General features: G+C 42.1%; 1 protein-coding gene across 3 annotated transcripts; it reads left to right on the forward strand.

Moving 5' to 3' along the window:
• The first annotated feature begins 2,021 nt into the window (after positions 1-2,021).
• SCRN3 (secernin 3) lies at positions 2,022-23,247 on the forward strand. 3 transcript variants are annotated; one of them, XM_048485980.1, is made up of 9 exons: positions 2,110-2,333; positions 2,969-3,046; positions 5,223-5,381; positions 5,919-6,100; positions 9,096-9,295; positions 11,098-11,307; positions 17,148-17,310; positions 19,885-20,065; positions 21,673-23,247. In XM_048485980.1, the coding sequence occupies exons 3-9, from the start codon at positions 5,223-5,225 to the stop codon at positions 21,835-21,837; spliced, it is 1,260 nt and encodes a 419-aa protein (XP_048341937.1). In that variant the 5' UTR covers positions 2,110-2,333; positions 2,969-3,046; the 3' UTR covers positions 21,838-23,247. The 3 variants fall into 3 exon arrangements, with proteins under 3 accessions (XP_048341934.1, XP_048341937.1, XP_048341935.1); XM_048485977.1 differs by lacking the exon at positions 2,969-3,046 and having other exon boundaries at positions 2,022-2,222; XM_048485978.1 differs by lacking the exon at positions 2,969-3,046 and having other exon boundaries at positions 2,111-2,333.
• The last annotated feature ends 186 nt before the right edge of the window (positions 23,248-23,433 follow it).

Here is a 23,433-nt window from a genome sequence, read left to right on the forward strand (position 1 = left end):
CCTCTGAGTAAGCTTAGTCATCATGGGACTGATGCAAAAAAATTGGTCAAACAAAAAGCAACACAGAAATAAGTGGAACGTTCTTGCAATGAAGGGGAGCGAGCAGTGAGGTTCCACAAGGATTGGTATTGGGAGCGATGCTATCAAATACGTTCTTAAATGATTTGGAATCGGGGGAGAGGAGTGTAGTAGCGAAGTTTGCAAATGGCATGAAATTATCCAGGATGGTGGAAACCAAGGCACACTGTGAAGAACTCCAAGAGGATATCCACAAATTGGGTGAGTAGACAACACTGTGGCCAATGAAGTTCAATGTTGGTAAACGCACACTGGAACAGAAAATCACAGCTTTAAGTGCATGCTGATGGGGCCTGAACTGACTAAAACCGGGACTGAAAGAAACCTTGGAACTGTACTGAGTAGTTCTGTGAACATGTCAACCCAGTGTGCAGCAGCAGTGAGAAAGGCAAACAGTATACAGGTGATCATTAGGCCGGGGCGGGGCGAGGGGGAACTGCGTCCGTGGCATGTGTGCACCCTTTGCCCCTGCCATGCCCCTGTCCGCTCCAGCCCTGGAACGCCCCCGCCATGCCCCTGGAAAACCCACACCCCCGCAGGGGGGCGCATTTGGTGCGTCACGCCCCCCCCCCCGTCCCCTTGGCACTACACTACTGTTATATTAAGAAAGGAGTTGAAAATAAAATGACTGGTACGGTACAAGGTGTGCTCATCATTAGAGACAGGCCTAACAATCGAGTATTCTCTTTTCTCCCAGAGGTAGAGCTAAGTCACTCTGCCACACTACTAGGCAGGTCTACCTTTTGTTCTGTCTGGTCTTTTCTGAACCAGACCTGAGCTGTTACTGGTATCTCACTGAGGCACAACTCAACTCCCTCTTCTCCACAGGGCCATCTTAGCAGCAGTACAGGCCCCTGGCAAAGGAGTGCACTGGAGCCCCTAATTACTCAACCACTCATATGAATAAACTGTAAATAGGTGATAAAATTAAACATATATTTATTGGTTGAGTGCCCTTGGACTGTCACAGTTCAGGTGGGATTCTCTCAGCCCCACCTGTCTCACAAGGTGTTGTTGCAGAGAAGGGAAGGTGATTGTAAGTCACTTTTGAGACTCCTTAAAGATAGAGAAAAGTGGGGTATAAAAACCAAGTCTTCTCCTCATTCACTATTCATCTGACACAAAGTGTAAGGAATAGCCCTAGGCCTAGAGCAGTGGTTCTCAATCTTCCTAATGCCCTGACCCTTTGGCTCATTCCGCACATGTAGAATAATGCACTTTCAAACTGCTTTCAGTGCTCTTTGAAGCTGTGCGGAATGGCAAAATCCACTTGCAAACAGTTGTGAAAGTGGTTTGAAAACGCATTATTTTGCATGTGTGGAAGGGGTCCTTTAATACAGTTCCTCATGTTGTGGTGGCCCCCAACACTAACGTTTATCCATTTTACAGATGGAGAACACTGATGCAGAGAGACTTAGGCGACCCCTGTGAAAGGGTTGTTCAACCCCCAAAGAGGTCCCGACCCCCAGGTTGAGAACCACTGCTCTTAAGGGTTCCCCAGAAGCAGCATTTTATGGTGCACTTTAGGCAGGGGAGTTGTGTGTCCATGGATGGAGGCCCTTCTGTTGGCAGAAATTTTACACATGATCCAATCCTACGTTGTCACAGCTGTGGGTTAAAAGTTCTGTTCCCCGGCTGCAACGTTGGAACTGGTGCTTCATCTTTCCCAGGGTTTCCGAGCTTCAACAATACATTAAATCATTAAAGTGCATTGGAAGTGGATCCATTATTCAGTGCGTGAAAGTGAAGTCAAACGGGCAGTACAAATACCGCCTTTGCACAGCCATTGGCTATTATTCTGCCCCTGTGTTTTATTATCCAAAGGCACCAAATCAAAGGGGGGGGGGGGGAAGGCGCCCATTTGTGCCGTCTTCATATCACACGCACATGACGCACTCGCATGACTTTTGGCAAAGAACTTGTCTCCTGCTGCTTGCGCGACTATAGGAACAAGAGGCGTCATTCCCCCTCGCTCCGTTTCTGTTGTTTACATGGCCGCAGCTGAACTCCTCCTCGGGCTGGGGCTTCCGGGGCAAACGGCGTTTGGTGGAAGGGAAGGCGGACGAGGAACGGGACTCCTCCCCGCGGCTGCCTGCTTTTCTCCGGGAGGAGAGGCCTGGAAGACTGAAGCTAGCGCGGCCGAGGTTTGCATTCGGGTGGGCGCCTGCAATTGCAATCCGGTGTTTTCAAGCGACTACGGCTGGAGTTGATTTGGACTGTGCTGTTATACACCTGAGTGTAGTCCTGGCTAAAAGGTGCTTCTCTTGTGGCGTCTTAAAAGGCTCACCATTTTTTTTTTTATTCTAATGCAAACTCGTGGTCACTTCTGGAGAGGCAGTCCGCTGGAGACAGTGTTATGGAAGGGACTTTCAGTGTTGGTATTTGCAAGGGTCTGTCACAACTCAGTCATAAAAAGCGTTAACTTTGTAAACAGGATGCTGAGGTGATATTGAAATGAGCGGACCTATCGGTCAGCTAGCTAGCCATTGCTTACATGTTAGTGATCACGTGCCCACGTCAGCAGTTGACTTGTTTTCTTTGGCCCCTTCTGCACATGCAGAATAATGCACTTTCAATCTACTTTCAATCCACTTTGAAGCTGGATTTTACTGTGCGGAATAGCAAAATCCACTTGCAAACAATTGTGAAAGTGGATTGAATGTGCATCATTCTTCATGTGCAGAAGGGGCCTTTGTTGCAGAAAAGTACATGCTCAGAAGTAGGAAGAAAGAACATGATGCAGTCTTAAGTGTGTAGTTACCGTAGTACTGTAAATATGTAACAGAGCAGTACAGCATTTATTTGTTTTATTCCATGTAACCCTCCCTTTTTAAAGTTAGTAAACTTTTATATAAAGCAGCTTCAAGTTTGTGTGTGTATCTGCTTTCAGATATCATAAAGAAACCAACTCTAGTTTGTTTGGATCAGGCACTCTCCTTCTGATGCAAATTTGCCTTGACGTCTGAAGGTGGGAATCTAATCCATTTAAACTTTGTTTCTTTCTCAATAACTGGATTTCTAAACCACAGTTTAATCTCTCAAATTCATTCTTGGTGAAATATTCAGTCACAGGCCGATTACCCTCAGCCAGCTCTTGTCCTGCTGTAGCACAAAAAGTTGCGGGGAAACCTTGAAGCATCGGTGGGGCAAGAAATCTTGCCCTAATAAACTTCCTCTCTTGGCATGCGGCAGGGTAGGAAGCATGTTGGGACAAGAAATCTTGCTGACACTCTCCAGCTCCCAATGTGCGCCTGGCGCTCCCTGGGGCCCCATCTGTAATCGGCCACAAACATATGGAAGCTTATCAATGAAATATGCATCTGTCCTATATAAATCACAGAGTGTTTACGTTGTACGATTTCATCATTTTTATGCATAGTATAAAGTTCTAAATCAACCCTGGCAAGAATTTGGATGGGAGAACTGCAAGGAGTACTAGAGTCTCGAAGTGAAGGCAGGCAATAGCAAACCAGCTCTGAGCATCTCTTGCCTTGAAAATCCCACCAGATGCGATTTGATGGCTAAATAAACAGAGTTCTGAGGCATTCTCATTGTCTTGCATGCCTTGCGATGAAATCCTACTGAATCTTTTATATAAGCTCTGTATCTAGGCCTGGATAGCAATCTTTCCCTTTAAACTAAAAATCTGACATTCATCAGAGGGTTACTATCTGCACTATTTGGCCAAAGATGGCTTTCACAGTTGCACAGGTGAAATTGGTGGACAACAAGCCACAAAAATTGGGCCTTTCCCTTGAAAGTCTTAACCAAATAGAATTTGATTCTTCATGCAAGCAAATTAAATCTAGTGTCTTGCTGTTGGATAAAGGGAACACGTGCTGCAGAGCCCAAAGAGTATGCTCCCTATATTATTTTTAGAAGACTCTACTTGCATATTCTTACTATTAAGGGAACTAACAGGTAGACTTCAAGGGATCCACTTCTCTAAGTGGTTTTGCAACTACAAATCAGGGGACCTAGATACCATCTGGCATTTCTTTACTGACTGTGAGGAATACAGTGTGGCCCAAGAAAAATGGATTATGTCCAAAAATGGAGCCCTGCAATAAAACTGGATCTTGTACCCAAGTTATTAGCAGATGTTGATCCAAATGTGACTTTGGTAGTCACAATTTTTTTCATAAATGGCATTTATGGCACTGTTTCTTAAATTTTAATTGTACAATCCAATATAGTTATCTTTTATGTAAATTGTATAAAACTGTAAATGTAAAATTTTATTGAATTTTGTATACATGGATTTTAGATACGTTGGTTATAAATGTACTTTTTTTTGTCAAAGGCTTTCACGGTCAGATTCAACTGGTTCTGGTGGGTTTTCTGGGCTGTGTGGCCATGGTTTGGTGGATCTTGTTCCTAACTTCCCTCTGTGATACACCTCTGAAGATGCCAGCCACAGATGCAGGTGAAACATTAGGAACAAGATCCACCAGACCACAGCCACACAGCCCAGAAAACCCATCAGAACCAGTGCCTTTTTAAAATTTTGCTCATGACTTGTTGATCTATCACAGTGATGGCGAACCTATGGCACGGGTGCCAGAGGCGGCACTCAGAGCCCTCTCTGTGGGCACGTGTACACAGAGTTCGTCATGTGGGGGGCGGAAAATCACATACACACCCCACACACACATCTTGGCTGGCCTGGGCCAGTGAGCAGGGAGGACTTGGCTGGCGGGCCTGGTGCCTGTGCTCCGGGTGGCTGCTGCTCGAGGGGGGGGGGCGCAGAGGAGGCAGAGATGCTAGAGAGGTGCGCGTGGGACTTGCTGGAGGCTAGAGCAGGCTGGCCCCTGCTCGGACGGGTGTGACGGAGGAAGAGGGAGCCAACCTGTTTTTTCTAAACGAAAACCTCAGCATTCAGGTTAAATTGTGGGGTTGGCACTTTGCGATAAATAAGTGGGGTTTGGGTTGCAATTTGGGCTCTCGGTCTCAAAAAGGTTTGCCATCACTGGTCTATCAGCATTGCATTTAAAAAATGGAAATAAAATAGCTCTGTATTCTGACATGGTGTGGTGTACATTATATGTATTTTCCCCTTCAATGGCAGTAGAGATAATTTATCATTCGTACAGTGAAAGGAAAAAAGTGTAGCTGTTTACCTGATATCTGTGTTGTTTTCCAAGATGATGGAACCTTCCTCCTGTGATACTTTTGTGGCTCTGCCCCCAGCCACACTTGGCAACAGGATCATATTTGGAAAAAATTCCGATCGACCCTCTGAGGAAGTCCAGGAGATTGTGTATTTTCCTGCTTCCCATCATAAACCAGGAGAAAAGGTTGAGGTAAGAAGAAAGTGGCTGGAAAGAAAATTGGAACACCTTAGAACTTTTTGTTTTCTTAAAGAGTGAAGAATTAAAACAAATAGTCATTTCCAACATGAACTTAGCTGAAGCCAGTAGCCACTGTGAGCATTTCCCCACTTACCTGCTGCTGCGCGCTACTCTCCCCAAGTAGCGCGGGGTCCCCTGGCACTCCCCATTACAGGGGCGGCGACAATGCAGCCGCCCCGACGCTGCCGCTGTCGTGCCCCCTCAGCGCACGACATTCCTGGCGCCTTTTGAAACGGCGCCTTTTGATGACCCCACACAGAAATTACGCGCACTGGGAGTAGCGCGCAGCAACCACTCACCCAGGTAAGTGGGGAAACGACCTGTGTTAAAGACAACTTAATTAGTCAGAGCGTGACTAATTTAAAAATATCAGGTAGACTACAACTTCTTTTTAAAATATCCGGTAGACTACAAAAGAAAATTCAGAAAATGTTTTGTAGATTTTCATTATCCTTTTTTATTACAATTAGAGGTGTTTTTGTATTTCAGTGTACCTATATAGAGATAGAACAAGTTGCAGAAACGTATGCAGTTATCCTGAGTCGCCCATCGTGGCTGTGGGGTGCTGAAATGGGAGCCAATGAGCACGGGGTTTGCATTGGAAACGAAGCTGTGTGGGGGAGAGAAGAAATCGGTAACGATGAAGCACTTCTGGGCATGGATCTCGTCAGGTTTGTAAGCAACGTGTGTGAAGCTTCCTGGAGAAAAAACGTTATTTTACACAAAAGTGGAGAGTGGGAATATTCGTGCTAGTTCACACATGGGGGTGGATCCAGATTTGCTTGTCAGTCTTCACCAGTTCTCCCTTCTATTACCGACCCCTTGCCCCGTATAATTTTCCAGGGTTCTCTGTGCCACAGGAACAGCACTTCATAGAGATCACTGGGTTGGAGGGGGAGGCAGGAAAGTTCCATTCTGCTGAAGGGAAATTTAGTCTGGAGCCAATGTCTCATCCAGCGTCTAAGCATAAGCATTTTATTGTCATTGTGCACGCACAACGAAAATTTACAGCAGCATTCCTCGATGCACACGATTTCAGACTCATACCCCCATCCTCACTTTCCCCTTCCTCCACCCATCACTACACAGCCCCAAACACATCAACACGAAGCCCCGGAGTTCAGCATTGCCACAGCTCTAGAGTAGAAGCTGTCTCTAAGCCTCTTTGTCCTAGTTTTGATAGACCTGTATCGTCTACCGGATGGTAACAGTTCAAAAAGAGAGTGTGCTGGATGAGACGGGTCCCTCAGAATATTTTGGGCTTTTTTTAGGCTTCGGGAATTATAGAGTTCTTCCAAGGAGGAGAGAGGGCAGCCGATAATCCTCTGTGCAGTAGTGAGCACCCTTTGGAGCGCCTTCCTATCTGCCACTGTGCAACTGGAGAACCATACACAGATGCAGTAGGTTAAGACACTCTCCATAGCACAGTGGTAAAAGGACACCAGGAGTTTTCCATTCAGTTGTTGTTTCCTTAACAGTCTAAGATAGTACAGTCTTTGCTGGGCCTTCTTAACCACTGCAGCAGTCTGTACGCCCCAGGTCAAGTCCTCTTTAATCATAACGCCCAGAAATTTAAAACTAGCCACCCGCTCTACTTGATCTCCATTTATAGTCAAGGGCTGAATTTCTGAGCTATTCTTTCTATAGTTTGGTGTCTCTTCACTCTGTTATTCAGCACATAGCAGCTTGCAGATGAGTGTGTCAAATGCCACCTTAGAAAGATACTGTTTGTGATGAAAATACTTGCTGTGTTGTTTGATGGCCCTTTTACACATGCCAGATGTCACTCGAAGTTGCAGTCATCAAGTGACAAACATACATAAGTTCCCCTAAATGTTAATAATTCTGGGAAACAGGAAGATTGCAAGCTGTTGGCTTCTCATAAAGATTTTATTGCAATATCAATATATAATAGAAACTGCCCTTCTAGGAAAATGCTGTTTTATCTTAAAGAAGGAGGAAAAACCCACGTTTTTGGTTTCCTACAATGTTCTGGCATCTTTCTGTTCATCCATCCTTCAAGAAGCTCAGCCAGATTTGAATCTATTGGTTTTTTTCTTGCCAATAGCACGCAATCCTCTGTCAGTGACCGTGAGGTAGAAGCCTCTATTTTGTTCTAGTAGCAAATTCAGCACCCTATGCAAAGTCGTTCAGAGCTGAGCTGTTTTGCTCTTCCTACCTTTCTAAATCCTTCCAGCCTTTCTTACTATACCTCCTAACCCTGCAAGAAGACTCATATGCCAGTGCTGTGTGAATAGAAACTGCTTTAAAGATGCTGGGGCATAACATTTTAAACGTAGTTCTTCCCCTTCAAAGCTCCTAAGGCAGTGACCACCACCTTTTTAATGCTATGGGCACCTTTAGAATTCTCACACAGGGAGGTGAATGTAACCACAAAATGGCTGCCAAAAACAGGCAAAGCCAACTGCAAAATGTCAGGGAGTTAGGTTATGAATAACTTTTATAGTAACTCTTTAACATTTCAGGCAAAAGCTCTGTTTAACAGGATACTCTTTAACACGAACATTTTACTTTAAAATGTTTTCTTGAATGCACACATTTCTTGCATACTTTCAATCAAGCAGTAAAGATCTTTGTGCTGTTGTGGCAGGTGCCACCAAAGCAACATTTTAAAAAATCTGCACACCCAATCAGATCTCCACTGGCCAGATCTTATATGGGCCTGTCTACTCCAAAACACTTCATGGGCGTCAGGAAAAGTATCGGTCCCCATGGGCTCCTCATTGGAGACCCTATCCTTGGAGAAAGATATCTGACACAACCATGAACCAGAATCAGGATTTTTTAAAAAAAAACTTACTGGCACCTCTAGCTAGAATAATGTGCACCCAGCTGCAAAAATAATCTTTTTTAACTTTTAGTTTATTTTGGTCTTATATCTCACCCTACCCCAATCAAAGGCTAGGCTCAGGGCGGCTTACATACAGACAGTATACAGTACAGTAAAATTCAGCCTTTGGTGCAACTAAACTCTCCAATGGGGGGGAAATAACAATGTAATAAGAAACTTATTGAATTAGTAATCCAGAATTCCCATCCCCCTAAGTCCCCGATCTATTCAGTAAAGGAAGAGGAAAGGGGAGGCCAGTCAAGGTGGTAGAACCATAGCTGCTTCTACAATAGGCCTGGGGAAACATCTCCATCTTGCAGGTGTTGTGAAACTGTACAGCATCCCACAGGACCCTGGTCTCAGATGACAGAGAGTTCTACTAGGCTGGGGCCAGGGCTGAAAATTGGGTTGTCTGTGCAACTTGGACCTCCATGGATAAGGAGGCATCCAAGATCACACCCAGGCTCCTGACAGTCGGTGAAAGTGCCAATGCCACCTTGTCCACTTCTGGCGGTCAGCAACCCCCCCTCTGGCCATCCCCAGCCTAGCCACATGACCTTCACCTTTAATGGATTTACTTTCAGTCTGTTCTGATGCCACCATTTCATGACAGCCTCCAAACACTCAGCCAGATTTTCTGGAATGGTGTCCAGGTGGTTCCCCAACAGCTGATAAAGCTGGGTGTCATCAGCACATTGATGGCACCCCAGCCCGAAACTCCAGACCAGCCTGCCAGAGGTTGCATGTAGAAGTTAAATGACATCGAGGAAGGATCAACTTCTTGCAAAAACTGAACGCTGCTTGTTGTTTTTAAGACTTGGACTCGAAAGAGCTGACTCTGCTGAGAAAGCTGTCAGCGTCATTGCTGACTTGTTGGAAAAACATGGCCAAGGTGGAAACTGTATGGAGAGCCATATGGCCTTTACCTATCATAATAGTTTCCTGATCGCTGACAGAAAGGAAGCCTGGGTCCTGGAAACCTCTGAAAAGCACTGGGCGGCAGAGAATGTGAAAGGTATGAATGACGTCCATAACTCTTTCTGCGTCATCTGAGTAGGTTATGAATGTCTTGTAATATTGTTTGCTTTTGACATGTTATGACTGATGTTGTTTGCTGTTTGATCTGTCTGTTGTTAAGCCACCCTGAGCCCTTCGGGGGAGAGCAGGGTATAAATCGAATAAATGAAATGAAATGAATATGTGATTTGCAAGTGCTTTTTTCCAAATGCCACTTGAGCATAGATGTATATGTTGACATAAATGGTGTGAATGATGGCTAGTTGACTTTGTCAAGAGCCAGTATGGTATTTATTTATTTATTTTATTTATAATCAGACTTATATACCGCCCTTCCCCCGAAGGGCTCTGGGCAGTGCACAGCACAGAACAGATGGAGTATCAAACTTAATACAGATCATAAAACAATATAAACTCCAAAAACATAAGTGCTGAAAACCCCATTAAAAGCAGCGTTCAGTGCAATACAGTGGCTAAGTGCAATACAGTGCAATACAGTATAGTGGCTAAGGAGGCCGATTAGGATCCAAGAGACCCCGGTTCAAATTCTTTCTCTGTCACAGAAATGTACAGAGTGATCTTCAGCCAATCACATACTCTCAGCATAACTCACTTCAAAGTGTTGTGAGAATAAAATGGAGGAGTGGAGAAGAATTTAAGCTGCTTTGGGTCCCCTAGGGGGTGAAAAGTAGGATGTAAATACAAATGAATATATACATACATAAGTGAGAGCAGCCCCAGGTCTGTTGGCAGATGAAATTCATTTTCACTGCACAATGTATTTGTTAATTGATTGTATTAATCTACAAAAATGTCTTGATTGACGGCATACCCCCAGTCCAATTAACTGAATAGCAAGTTTAAAACTAACAAATTTGTATATGAAATATGAAAACTGCTGGTGACATTGAGAATTTGGATGTAAGGCTATACAAATACATAGCAAAAATTATAACATGTGGAAGTGTTAAATAACAAGCAGGATACCACACATATGTTTGTAACAACGAGTGGGGAGACCACACGTAGACTTTCAAGTGCACTTTTTATGCATGGAATATTTATTTATTCATTCATTCATTCATTTGACTTAATAAACCGCTCTCCCCCAAAGGGCTCAGAGCGGTGTACAAAACAGTAAATAGCAAAAAAACCCAAAACATCGGAGAACATCATTAAAAAACATAAAACCAATAAAATCAGTAGCAGCAATACAGCCCACCCACAATTTGGTGGATGGCATCCGGTCCGAACCCTGGGAGGTGACCGGCATGTTGTCAAAGAAACAGATGGTGCAGAGGGCATCAAGAAGGGGCGGTCATTCAGAATAGTATCTACTATTAACAGTGAAGGAAGGAGCAAAATACATTTTTAATGGTTCCATTATGACAACAACTGTATGGAATCCTTCAGTTGGTTTAAAACAGTCTTAACCTGGATGTATTATAATTCTATAATACATTTTTAATGGTTCCATTATGACAACAACTGTATGGAATCCTTCAGTTCGTTTAAAACAGTCTTAACCTGGATGTATTATAATTCTTTTGTGTAGATTTGATCTTGTTAGTCATCTTTGAGCAAGCCAGAGAGAGCACAGGGGAATAATGCAGCAGGGAACAGCTGGTAAATGTTGTGTTCTGGGATTTAGCTTGCTTAATAAACTATACAGGTATCCTTCAGGAGTCTGAATACAAACAAAACAAGAAACTCATTGGGTCAAGTTTGTGGAGAACATTTTAAAACCTTCAGTGAAGAGACCTGTTTTTATAGTTCATGTCTGTTTTAAAACAATTCCAGAGGGAGTGCGAAACATCTCTAATCAGCTGTCGATAACCAAGGTTGATCGAGGCCATCCAGAATTAAAGGATTATGCTAAGAACAGAGGCTGGTGGGATGGCGAGAAAGAATTTGATTTTGCTGCTACGTATTCCTATGTCAATACTGCCAGAATGACTGCAGCAAGAGGCAGATATGGTGAAGGGTATAAGCTGCTGAAGAAACACGAAGGTATCCTTGAATTGTGACAGGATTCATGTATATATGTATATATATATGTATATACATTTGTATATACATATATATGTATATACATTTGTATATATATGAAAACATCTGTTGAGGTACTAAAGGGAAACTATTGAATGCTCATGCCTTTACTATGGCAAGTTGTTAGACAAATGGGCCTTTGAAGGATGAGATATATTAATTTTCTACTTGAGACTGAAGGTGGAAACACTCATTTCAATGCTGCTTCTCTACTTTTCAACAAGGAACAGTGTTAACTGCCATCCCTAGAAGTACTTAAGCTGTGGACGTTGAGGTGTTGAGGTATTTTAAACACTGTGGTGTTGCTGTTCACTTTCAGCTAGCTTGATAATTCCCATATGAGGGTCTTTTAAATATTTATTCATATTATATATGAGGAATACAGTACATCTCTGCCACTTCCATTTAACAAAAATCATTTGTCTCACATAATCTCTGTGTGAAAATTATACACTTGAGGCAAACATCATTTTCCTGTTCTCCATTTCTGCATTGTAAGCAATGCAAGTTTCAAGGTCGGGGTGGAGGCAGTTTCCGACGCGGGACTCTTCTCCAGACTAGATGAGTGAAGTTCCTGTATGAGGATTATATGACTTCAAAATGTAAATATATATTAATCTGACCTCGAGTCCAGTATTCATGACTTGTAACTATTTGCTGTTCCTTTTTCCTAGTAGTCTTCAAATTTTCCGGACTTGAGAATGCATCATTAATCTGCAACACTGAGCCTATAATCCACTATGAACACAATGTGTTATAATTCTGCTAACATCACAGATTGTATTTCCAACCCCCCACCCCCGGGGTGGATGGCAAAAATAGCACTGGGTGTAATATGGAGATTTTCAATGGAAGAGGGAATTAGGAAAAAAGAACCATCAATTACCCTTACAAGATGTGGTCTTCCATATAAAATAAGCATTGGACGTCATACTCTGTATCCTTACAGTATCTGTCTAGACGTCTGTCTTCTCTTTTTATCTCTTTCTCCTCCTGTCTGTGTCACACCCAGCAGAGGTTTGTGGCTAGCTTCTCATCTTAGTTATCTTCCTAATTATGTATGATAGCATGTAGTGATGCTACTGGAATACAAACATTTGCTGAATCACTCCCAAAGACAGGTATGACACGTTCAGATTGTTTACAGCTTTGGCTCTTTACTTTGCCTCTTGGATTAGTGAAAGCCACCACAAAAAAACTGGATGTTATCAGGAATGAGCGCATACTTCCCCTAGCTTACTGTTCCTGTCTCTTTAAGGAAGCTCACCTAACCGTTGAGGACCCTGTCTTTAGAGGAAGTCTGTAGCAGTATAGACTGCGGAGGAGCATGGCATTTTGAGCACTGCCAACCTCTGTGATTCTTACAATGGCTGTTCACTCAGTATTGATGGCCGACCAGATTTATGTCAGAATTGCAGTTATAGTTATGTATGCCTTCAAAACAAATTAAGCCCAAATAAAATTGCACCCCTCGGTTTCAATATTTGTTCTGCTGGAGCCCTGCTACCCCCAATTGCAGCAGTTATTTCGTGCTCCCCAGTGGATTACTTACAGCTATAATACCCCCGTGATCATGCAAATCCTTTCTTCATTTGGTGGGTAGGGGTGGGATGGTAGGTTCGGAATACTGAGCATTTTTAATACCTGTCTAGTGTGATGGCGTTGTGGAGGTTCTATCAGTGTTTTTATCTAAATCCCCATTTCCAAGTACTTACCTCAGCATTTTTAAGGCACGCCAGGTGTTCAGATTATGAGCCTGACTCTGTTTAAGCTTTTAGGGTTTTTTAAAAAAAAGATCTTGAGGGAATCATTATTGTAACACACACTAATCTCTGAAGATTTCACTATAATTTTTTAAATCTTCCCAAATTTTGGCCATGGGGGATTTGTTTTTAATATTGAGATGGCTCATTTTAGATGGTTACTCGGTGTTTTTAGACGAACAACCCAGGAAAACATATTGAAAACCTTTTTTTAAAAAAAAATTGAGCATTAATTTTGAAACACACTGTTTGAAAAGGACAGAGAAAGGGATTTATTCTTATGTATCTAAAGATTTGGCTGGTTATTACAAGCAATTGGGTGAACTCCACCTTCTTCAACAGTACCTGTCCATAACCATCTCTTTCCTCTCTGCCAGTTTTCTCCCCAAACTTTCATTTCCATCTTCACTACTCTCTATTTACAATGTACAATGGATTTATTGTGATCTTCTGACCCAATTACATATAAAGCCAACATTAAACAAACAGTACTGAAAAGATAAAAGCTTACAGAACAATGTCGAATTTTATACTTTCTGCTCAGCATTGTTTGTTCCAGCTAGACATAAGATGTCTGATTCTTAAGATGTCTGATTCTTAATGCCTCTGAAAGAAACTAAGGCTCATTCCGCACATGCAGAATAATGCACTTTCAAACTGCTTTCAGTGCTCTTTGAAGCTGTGCGGAATAGCAAAATCCACTTGCAAACAGTTGTGAAAGTGGTTTGAAAACGCATTATTTTGCGTGTGCGGAAGGGGCCTAAGCTACAGTTAAGTTAGTACTGTTGCTCTCCTCTTATCCTCTAAGAGGTTCTTAATTAGTTGTGAGGGTGGTTGGCTTTCCCACCTAACTAGCAATGGCGCTATACTCCCTATTTAGTTCTGCTCTTTCCCTTTTTCTTCTGGAGCATTCCCTTTCCCACCTTTATCTGCTTGTTCAATCCCATTCTTTTTCCCTCCAAGAGAAGGGGCTGTGGCTACTCAGTAGTAGAGAATCTGTTTGGCATGTGCACGGTCCCAGGTTCCTGGCATCTCCAGTTCAAAGGATCTCAAGTGATGTGAAAGACTTCTACCTGAGCCATTGCTAATTTGAGTAGACCAGACTGTCTTTGATCTGACGTAACTGATAGAAAGCAGCAATGTCTATGCCCATACGTCACGGCATTGAGTCTTTAATCAATAGAAGAGAAATGATAATGAACCAAAGATTATAATATACAAAATAGGCAGGGCACAGAAGCTGAGGCCTTCCCTTGACACTGCCTCCCAGCGCTGATGTTTAGAGGTTTGCTGCCTCTGTAGATGGAGGCTCTCATCAATAACCATGGTTTGTGCCCATTGGTGGAGCTTTCCAAGAATCTGTCTACCTCCCCCTTCAAAGATAATAGTTCTTGCGGTCATCGCTACACGTACCTGATCTCAGATTGCAAATGCCTTAGCAGACCAGGTGCTTGGGAGCAGCAGCAGCAAAAGGCCATTGCTTTCACATCCTGCACGTGAGCTCCCAAAGGCACCTGGTGGGCCACTGCGAGTAGCAGAGTGCTGGACTAGATGGACTCTGGTCTGATCCAGCAGGCTAGTTCTTATGTACTAGCAATGAACACCACAGTGCATTTATTTACTTGTTGAGTAAAGTATTTCAGAGAGCCAGGGTTGTGCAGTGGTTAAGAGCAGCAGTCTTTAATTTGGAAAACTGGGTTTGATTCCTCAACATGAAGCCTGCTGGGTGACCTTGGGCCTGTCACAGTTCTCTCAGAACTCTCTCGGCCCACACAGAGCCAGGCAGCAGCAAACCACCTCTGAATCTCCCTTGCCTTGAAAACCCTGTGGTGTTGTCATAAGTCAGCTGTGACTTGACGGCACTTTCAACCGCCACCAAAGAAGTATTTCTTTTCTTTTTTTCTGTTTTGAATCTGTATGCCAACAACTTGGTTGCCCTTGAATTCTAGTACTATGGGAGAGGGAGAAAACGCTCCCCCTGTCCCCTTGCTCCCCCCATGACTAATTTTGTAAGCCTCAGTCATCTTTTCCCTTAGCTGTCTTTTTTCTAGATTGAACATTCCCAGACGCTCTACCCTTTTCTCATAAGAAAGGTTCTGAAACCCCTTAATCCTCTTGGTGGCCCCCCTTTGGACTTTTCCCCCCAGCTCTGCAATATCCTTTTTCAGTAAATGTACTAGAATCTCAAAACCTGATTTCAGTGGCATCCAAAACATGTTCCCTCCTTAGCTTTTTAATACCATAAGAACATAAGAAGTAGCCTGCTGGATCAGACCAGACTCCATCTAGTCCAGCTCTCTGCTACTCGCAGTGGCCCACCAGGTGCCTTTGGGAGCTCACGTGCAGGATGTGAAAGCAATGGCCTTCTGCTGCTGCTCCCCCCGATCACCTGGTCTGCTAAGGCATTCGCAATCTGAGATCAAGGAGGATCAAGATTGGTAGCCATAGATTGACTTCTCCTCCATAAATCTGTCCAAGCCCTTTTTAAAGCTATCCAGGTTAGTGGCCATCACCACCTCCTGTGGCAGCATATTCCAAACACCAATCACACGTTGTGTGAAGAAGTGTTTCCTTTTATTAGTCCTAATTCTTCCCCCCAGCATTTTCAATGAATGCCCCCTGGTTCTAGTATTGGGAGAAAGAGAGAAAAATTTCTCTCTGTCTACATTTTCTACCCCATGCATAATTTTATAGACTTCAATCATATCCCCCCTCAGACGTCTCTTCTCCAAACTAAAGAGTCCCAAACGCTTCAGCCTCTCCTCATAAGGAAGGTGCTCCAGTCCCTCAATCATCCTTGTTGCCCTTCTCTGGACTTTTTCTATCTCTTCAATATCCTTTTTGAGATGTGGCGACCAGAACTGAACACAGTACTCCAAGTGCGGTCACACCACTGCTTTATATAAGGGCATACCATCCAAACAAGGATGCATAGCAGATAGATGTTTAATGCTGAACCCTAGTTTAGGGAGAGCCATATCAATGGTTTAATGTTCTGCCTTCAGCTCTGCTATATGGTAGTTTGTTTTTTTTAAAAAAGAGGGTGAGAAGAGATTCTGCTCCTGTAACTCAAATCAACTGGAAACTTTAACCCATTTCCTCTTCTGTTGTACTACATACGAGGGAATTAGGGGAAAATATGCAAATGTTCTTCTTTTGAACCGTGATAGGATATCAGATATCCAAAAGATCTTATACTTGTTAAATAATTCTGATCTTGTAGTTTGTGAATTGGTGGCCAAGTTTTTACTAGAAATCATACACTTTTTTCAAGAAAAGAGGAAAAAAACAACAAGAATTAGAGAAAAGGATAAAAGACTTAGAATTGAAACTACAGAAAAAGAAAAATAATAAGAAAATTAATAAACAAATTAAAATTCTAAAAGACCAATTAGAAGCATTGCATATGGACCAAATTGTAAGGAATATGACATATATTAAACAGCAACATCACACTTTAAGTAATAAATCAGGAAAGTGGCTAGCTAATAAACTGAGAAAGCAACAAAATCAAAATATAATTAATAAAATCAAGACAAACACAAAAGTAATAACGGACAGGAAACAAATTAAATGGGCATTTCAGGAATTCTATGGACAATTATATCAAAAAGGGGGGATAATTGGGGAGGGAAAGGCGGGAGGGAAAGAGAAACAAAGGAGTAATATTGAGTTATATTAACGTAATTTGTAGTTCTTTTTTATTGTATGTTGCACAACTCTGATGTAAGAGTGAATGTAAAAGTGATATGCTATTGTATGTATATGGGAAACTTTCAATAAAGATTTATATATAAAAAAGAAGAAAAAGTCATACACTTTAAACATACACTGTTCTTTCTAATTTTGTAGTATCTGTTATTACTGGTAAGAGAGTCTTTGTTATTGTTTTCCTTGGGGAGGATGTATTATAACTAGGCCAATAAAGGCTCTTGTATTGTATAATATACCCTCTTGCACTGTTGCTGGGCAAGTATTGGCTTGTTGCTGGGCAAGTATGTGGCTTGATAAGTTATGTGCTGTGTTTTCTTCTCACAGGCAGGATAAGTGCTGAAACAATGATGAGTATCCTCAGAGACAAGGAGAGCGGCATCAACATGGAAGGAGGCTTTATGACCACTGGGAGCATGGTTTCCATACTTCCTCAGGATCCCAGCCTTCCTTGCGTTCATTTCTTCACTGGAACTCCCAACCCTGACAGGTGATACACAAAATAGTTTGTCACAAAAATTAAATCCTACCGGTGTAGTTTTCCCCAATGGTGACCATGTTAAAGAGACTCTGAGACAGAACAGAAGTTTCAGAACTGAGCTGTAACAGCAGAACTTAACTCTTCGTATTAATCGATAAAACAACTCTTTTAGGTGTATTTCTGGTTTTAGTTGAAAGGTTTGTACCTAAGCAAATAAGACACATTTTTAACAATCAGTTAAGTAACAATAAGACTGTTTTGACTTGGTGCAGGGCTGTCTTAACACAGGGGCACGCAGGGCAGTTGCCCGGGGGTCCCATGACCATAGGGTCCCCAGGCTAATCTATGTATGTTGAGACTTGCAGTCAGTTAATAAACAAATATACTGTGCTAAATATAAGTATTAGTTATTGGAAAATGCATATTTAGCGTCTGTTTTCCTAAAGATAATGAACAATTTTAATGTTAATTTTTATGGTAACTAGTGGACATTGACATTTGACCCTGATTTGGCATCACAGTCACCTCTGCAACCACATATGCACATATGTGTATGTATCTCATGCACTACGTAACATAAAAGCATATATGCAGAGGTGGGATCCAGCACGTTCTCACAGGTTCCCAAGAGTAGGTTACTAATTATTTGTGTGTGCCAAGAGGGGGTTACTAATTGGTGATTTTGCCACATGATTTTTGCCTTAGTTACGCCCCTCCTCTCAGCAGTAGCGCGCAGAACTTGAAGCAGTCTAGCAGGAGGTGCACCGGCGTGCGTGGCAGCCTGCGCCTGCGTGCATTTGTTTCCCGCCCAAGGTTTTTGCCACACCCCTGCCCCGGAATGCCCGGCCACGCCCCGTCGTGCCCCGCTCAGCCCCATTGGCGCTACGACACAGTTTGAATCCCACCACCATGGGAACCTGTTACAAAAAATTTTGGATCCCACCACTGCATATATGTTAACATCACTTCAACTCACTTGACAGCTAATAGCAAAGATATTGGTTATATTTGTATGCCATTGGTTATTAGAGATTGAATCTGAGATTCATTAGAAACACTTGTAGAGTAAGCATGTAGTAGTTACTCAAGATTACGAATTTATCAATCATTTACATTTTTATTCTTGTGAGTGGTTGTGTAGGTGGGGGTCCTAGTGCAGTGCTTTGCCTGGAGGTGTATATGTATAATGCTGTTAAGACACCCCTGACTTGGTGCCTGAAAATAGTACGTTTACTTGATGCCTAACATATAATAAAGCTGGCGTCAAATGGATATTTCCGGGGAGGAATTGAATTCTGCAAATGGGTACAACCAGAGAACAAACCCTACCCCGCCCCCCCATCTAACATCTAGATCAATCCTTGATCATACCAACCCCCCAGCCTCAGAAATAGGGTGGGTAAGCAAAGCAGGGCCTTATGGAATTTTGCAGGGTTGCATGGGAACAGGAAGTCCTTCATACCTGGGTCCCAACCTGTTTAGGTCTGTGTAGTCCTCATTGCATATTATGCAACCCTTATCTGTGCCTTATCCTTTGTAACTGTGTGACTGTACCCGTGTGACTGCATGTTTTGAACTAGACATCCTTGGCTTCTCCTCACATTACCTTTACTGTTTTTTACTGGATTTACTTTTCTATTCTCTCCCTTTGTTGCATACGCCTAATAAAGGTCTCTGAATTAAAAAAAAAAAACTACCTGTGGTTTATAGCCATTGAGGGAACTTGTTGCTATAAAGTTTAATCCCCCTGATCTCTTGGTCTTATTTTTAGACTCAAAACATTATCTTGTTTAAAAAGAACAGCATTTGATTTTTAAAAATCAGTATGTGATCTTTACATTTAGTCCCAAAATACCTTGTGCCTTTTGATATATCACTTTTTAATTGGCTCTGGCTTGGCCACTAATTTTCTTATCAATGGAAGGAGGCAATTGGAAGGATAACCCTTCCTGCTTTTTTTTTTGTATACACAAGTATAATGTAACTCCTCACTTCTCTCCATCCCTCATACAAAGCAAAAAAACAGAAAAAAGGTTACAGAAAACATGTGGCTTCTGTAATGTATGGCAATTGTTAAAACCAACACTTTGAATTGCACCTAGAAACAACTTGTATGCCAAGGGAGATTTTGTGAGACTGACAAAATACACTCAGATTTGTTGAAGGCTTTCACGTCCGGATTCAACTGGTTGTAATGGGTTTTCCAGGCTGTGTGATCCACAAGACCACGGCCACCCAGCCCGGAAAACCCACCACAACCAGTACACTCAGATTAATTGGACCTTGTTAAGACCTGGCAGCCTTAATTTGAATCAAGTGCTGTTCAAAGGTAACCTATATACCAAGTGCTGTTCAAAGGTAGACCCATATACAGTAATCTAATCATTGTGTATGGTTAAAGACCACTTCCTTGAGGAGTTGGTGTGTTTGTGGCATTTACCTTGACTGTCTAAATAAGATCATGTAGGTGGTTAGGAAATACTTGAAATCTCTTGTCAAGGAAATTAGGGGAAGAGGCATGTACCATGCATTGATCAACTGTTAACTAATTTTTGCTCTTCGTGTTTACATTTGATTTTACAGATCTGTCTTTAAACCTTTCATTTTTGTGCCAAATATTACTCAGCTGCTAAAAACGGGTTCCCCAGTGTTTGGTCCTGAGGATCCAGTTAAAAAGAACCCACGTTTTCAGACTAAGCCGGATCGAAGGCACGAACTCTACAAAAAGCACGAAAGTGCAGCTGCCCTGATGGACGTTTCCAAGGTGGGTGGAACGAAGAGAGATCTGAATAGGATGAAGAGCTTTGATATAAAATAGAGTTCAGGAAAAGAAGTTGTACAAGTTGTTCTACTCGAGTAATCCTAGTAATTTAATACTTCAGCTTGCCGTTGAGCATAGTGGTACAGGCCCAAATGTGCTTACTAAAGGTCAAGATGATATATGTGTGCACTGAAGTATCACTTTCATAGCCTTGCTCCAAGCCAAATAATTCTTAAGTTCATAGGATGGAGAATGAAGCAGCGTCATGAGTCTGACTGGCATCTCTCCCTGCATTTTTCTTGTCCCCATGCCTCTCTCTTGCCTCTTCATTCACTTCAACAGGGAGCAGCAGTGGTGTAGTGGTTAAGAGCAGGTGCACTCTAATCTGGAGAACTGGGTTTGATTCCCCACTCTGCCACTTGAACAGTGGAAGCTTATCTGGTGAACTAGATTAGTCTGTGCACTCCAACACATGCTAGCTGGGTGGCCTTGGGCTAGTCACAGTTCTTCTGAGCTCTCTCAGCCCCACCCACTTCACAGGGTGTTTGTTGTGGGGGGGAAGGGATGGAGATTGTAAGCGCTTGAGTCTCCTTACAGGAGAGAAAGGGGGGGATATAAATCCAAACTACTACTCCTCCTTCAGAACAAGCTGCCTGTCTATATGGATATGGAGTTCAGGCAGCCCTTTCTTCCTTTCATTCATATGCAGTAGTTAGGCCGAGAGAGGGAGCGACTGGCTCAAGATTACTCGGAGCACTTCCATGCCGTGGGGATTCAAACCTGGGTCTCTTGAACCCATGTCTGACACTCTCACTTTCTTTTCCTTTTGTGCCGTATACTTGCATTTACTTTAATGTTCAACTGGACAGTGTATTCAGGATCTACCCATGTAAAATTTATTACAGGCAATTCTGGCTCCCGGTCAAACCTCCAAAGGGTTTTCTCAGTTTTGTTTACCACACTTGTGATTAGGAACGTACCAGAAAGAATAAGTACGTCAAATAATTCAACTTTCATAAAGTCATAACACCACAATCAGGAACTGCGGCGGGCTCTTGGAGGGAAACTTTTCAAAAGTGCTAGTTGTGGGTTGGATCCTATCAAAGATTTAGTTGTGTGCAATGAATACTGAACAAGTGCTAAAATGGTTTCTAGCTGTGCCTGGGTTAAGTTTAAAAGATTGCGCCTGTGCCACCTCTGTTTATGTATGCAAGACATATTTTGGCAGATACAATTTCAAAACTGAATAATCATGGGATCCATCTATATATTTACATTCACACGGGTCCATGCAAAATGCTACTAAAGAACTGGGGCGCCTTCCGCACATGCAGAATAATGCACTTTCAATGCACTATGCAGCTGGATTTTACTGTGCTGAATAGCAAAATCTGCTTTCAAACATTTGTGGAAGTGGATTGAATGTGCATTATTCTGCATGTGCGCAAGGGGTCTTTGTCGTTGGAGTCGTTGTAATATTTGCACACATTGTGCCCTTTGCATACTGTACTAAGTAAATTTCACTCATTGCTGCATCTAGCCCTGTAATTTTGAAGGTATTTGTTCATAAAACGCTGAATGCATTTTTATTTTGAAACATCTTTATTTAGGAAAATGGCAACGAAGTGCTGAAGCAGATTCAAAATTTAGAAAAAGAGAAGATTAACGAAATGGAGCATATTTTACAGAGTGGACACTTTGATGTTGACCAAGCCGTTCACCTTTTCTCAACGTGCGTAGAGGAAGAAATCCGTGAATATCTGCCTAAGGATTAAAAATATGCCGCTGTAGAATTTGGTGCTGTCTGCATTAACTCAGTTGTCCATAGCAACTGTTGCTTCCCAAGGCAGTTTTGTTGTTTGCCCGTTGCCAGTTCCAGCTAAACAGCCCATGCTGAGCACCGATTGGATTGTAAAATGTAGCAAATATTAATAATGTTAGACATGGGACATAGATTTGTTAATTATGAATTTTGCTCCAAACCAGCATTTTGCCTGTCTAATGATAGCAATTTGCACTATGCAGTTATCTGCTGGGAGCACTTCTAATCTGTACATAGAGCTCAAATGGAAGTGTTGAACAAAGGAAAGTTTAAGACACAAAAAGGTTCCTAGCGAGTGGTATAGACACAGAATTCCTAATAGCATTGTTTCCCAGTATCCATAACCACAATTAAAATAAAGCCAGGGTTTGCCATTAACCAGAATTTGGTCCTACGTACATGAATCATGGTTTCAGGACAATGTCAGTGTAATCCATAACTGTGTGGCTGGCAGGAAGAAATTGCATGGGAGTGCAAGGTATATATGAGCTTGTGGCTCATTCCTAATGTTCGCATCAGAGAGGTAGATTTTGCAGTGCAGAGTTCCTAATTCTTAATTGAAATAATATATTTAAGAGGCTCTAATAGAATATAGAATGTTATTACATGGAATAAAAATAAAAGTATGAATGCTGCAATGCCAGACTCAAAAGTCTGACTTTATAGAAAGAATGTTTTTTTCAATTGGAAGTAATAATGGAAATCAGGTAGCCACTATACACTGCTAAAAACAGATCAGTGTAGTCCTACTGACATACTTTACATTGATAACTGATTAAAGCTAGTTTTTTTCAGTAATGTGCATTGTGTAAAAAAAGTATTCAAATACCAATGAGTCAATTTCTCAGTGAACAGATTGCAGATATATAAAAATATGTGTGCTGTGAAACGGCAGTAAGATAGTATGTTTGCAAGTCTGCTGTTATAAAAATGTCTTCCAGGCACAACAAAGCTTGTGTACTGTTCCTCCATCAGTTACAGACCAGTGTTGGGTTCTATTCTGTTCTGAGCAAAGTGACATGAAGAGCAGAATTCCTTATCTGCTGTGAAAGACACTATTCAATATTGTGCTTGTTTAATCACTCAGAGACTCATTCCGCACATGCAAAATAATGCACTTTCAAACTGCTTTCAGTGCTCTTTGAAGCTGTGCGGAACAGCAAAATCCACTTGCAAACAGTTGTGAAAGTGGTTTGAAAACGCATTATTTTGTGTGTACAGAAGGGGCCTGATAGTCAAGGTGACAGTAACATTTTTAATTACCGTTAAGTTTTTTGAGAATTTTTGAGAATGTGCCTCTTCAAAGACATACAGATCTAAAATAGATGCATTGAATATAAATTATGTTTTGATGACTTTTAAAGGCTTAATGATAAGTTCTTTCAGAAAAACAAGACTTTTTAATGCAAGTATGTTGCAGTCATGCAATACAAAAACAGTTGGTTGCATCTAAGACTTGTTGAAAGACATGGGGAGGGGAGACACAGCGAAGATCAATTGCCCCTTTCTTGTTTAGTCATTTTCATGCACAGAGAGACTATGTATGACA

The sequence above is a fragment of the Sphaerodactylus townsendi genome, linkage group LG02 (assembly GCF_021028975.2).
Source record: "Sphaerodactylus townsendi isolate TG3544 linkage group LG02, MPM_Stown_v2.3, whole genome shotgun sequence".
Lineage (NCBI taxonomy): Eukaryota > Metazoa > Chordata > Lepidosauria > Squamata > Sphaerodactylidae > Sphaerodactylus > Sphaerodactylus townsendi.

Bases quoted from the DNA above. Each gene is read 5' to 3' on its own strand.
- SCRN3 (XM_048485977.1), top strand. From the start codon at position 2,070: ATGGCCGCAGCTGAACTCCTCCTCGGGCTGGGGCTTCCGGGGCAAACG. The intron at 2,223-5,222 runs GTTTGCATTCGG...TTGTTTTCCAAG, and splicing joins CTGAAGCTAGCGCGGCCGAG to ATGATGGAACCTTCCTCCTG. The intron at 11,308-17,147 runs GTATCCTTGAAT...TTCTTCTCACAG, and splicing joins GCTGCTGAAGAAACACGAAG to GCAGGATAAGTGCTGAAACA.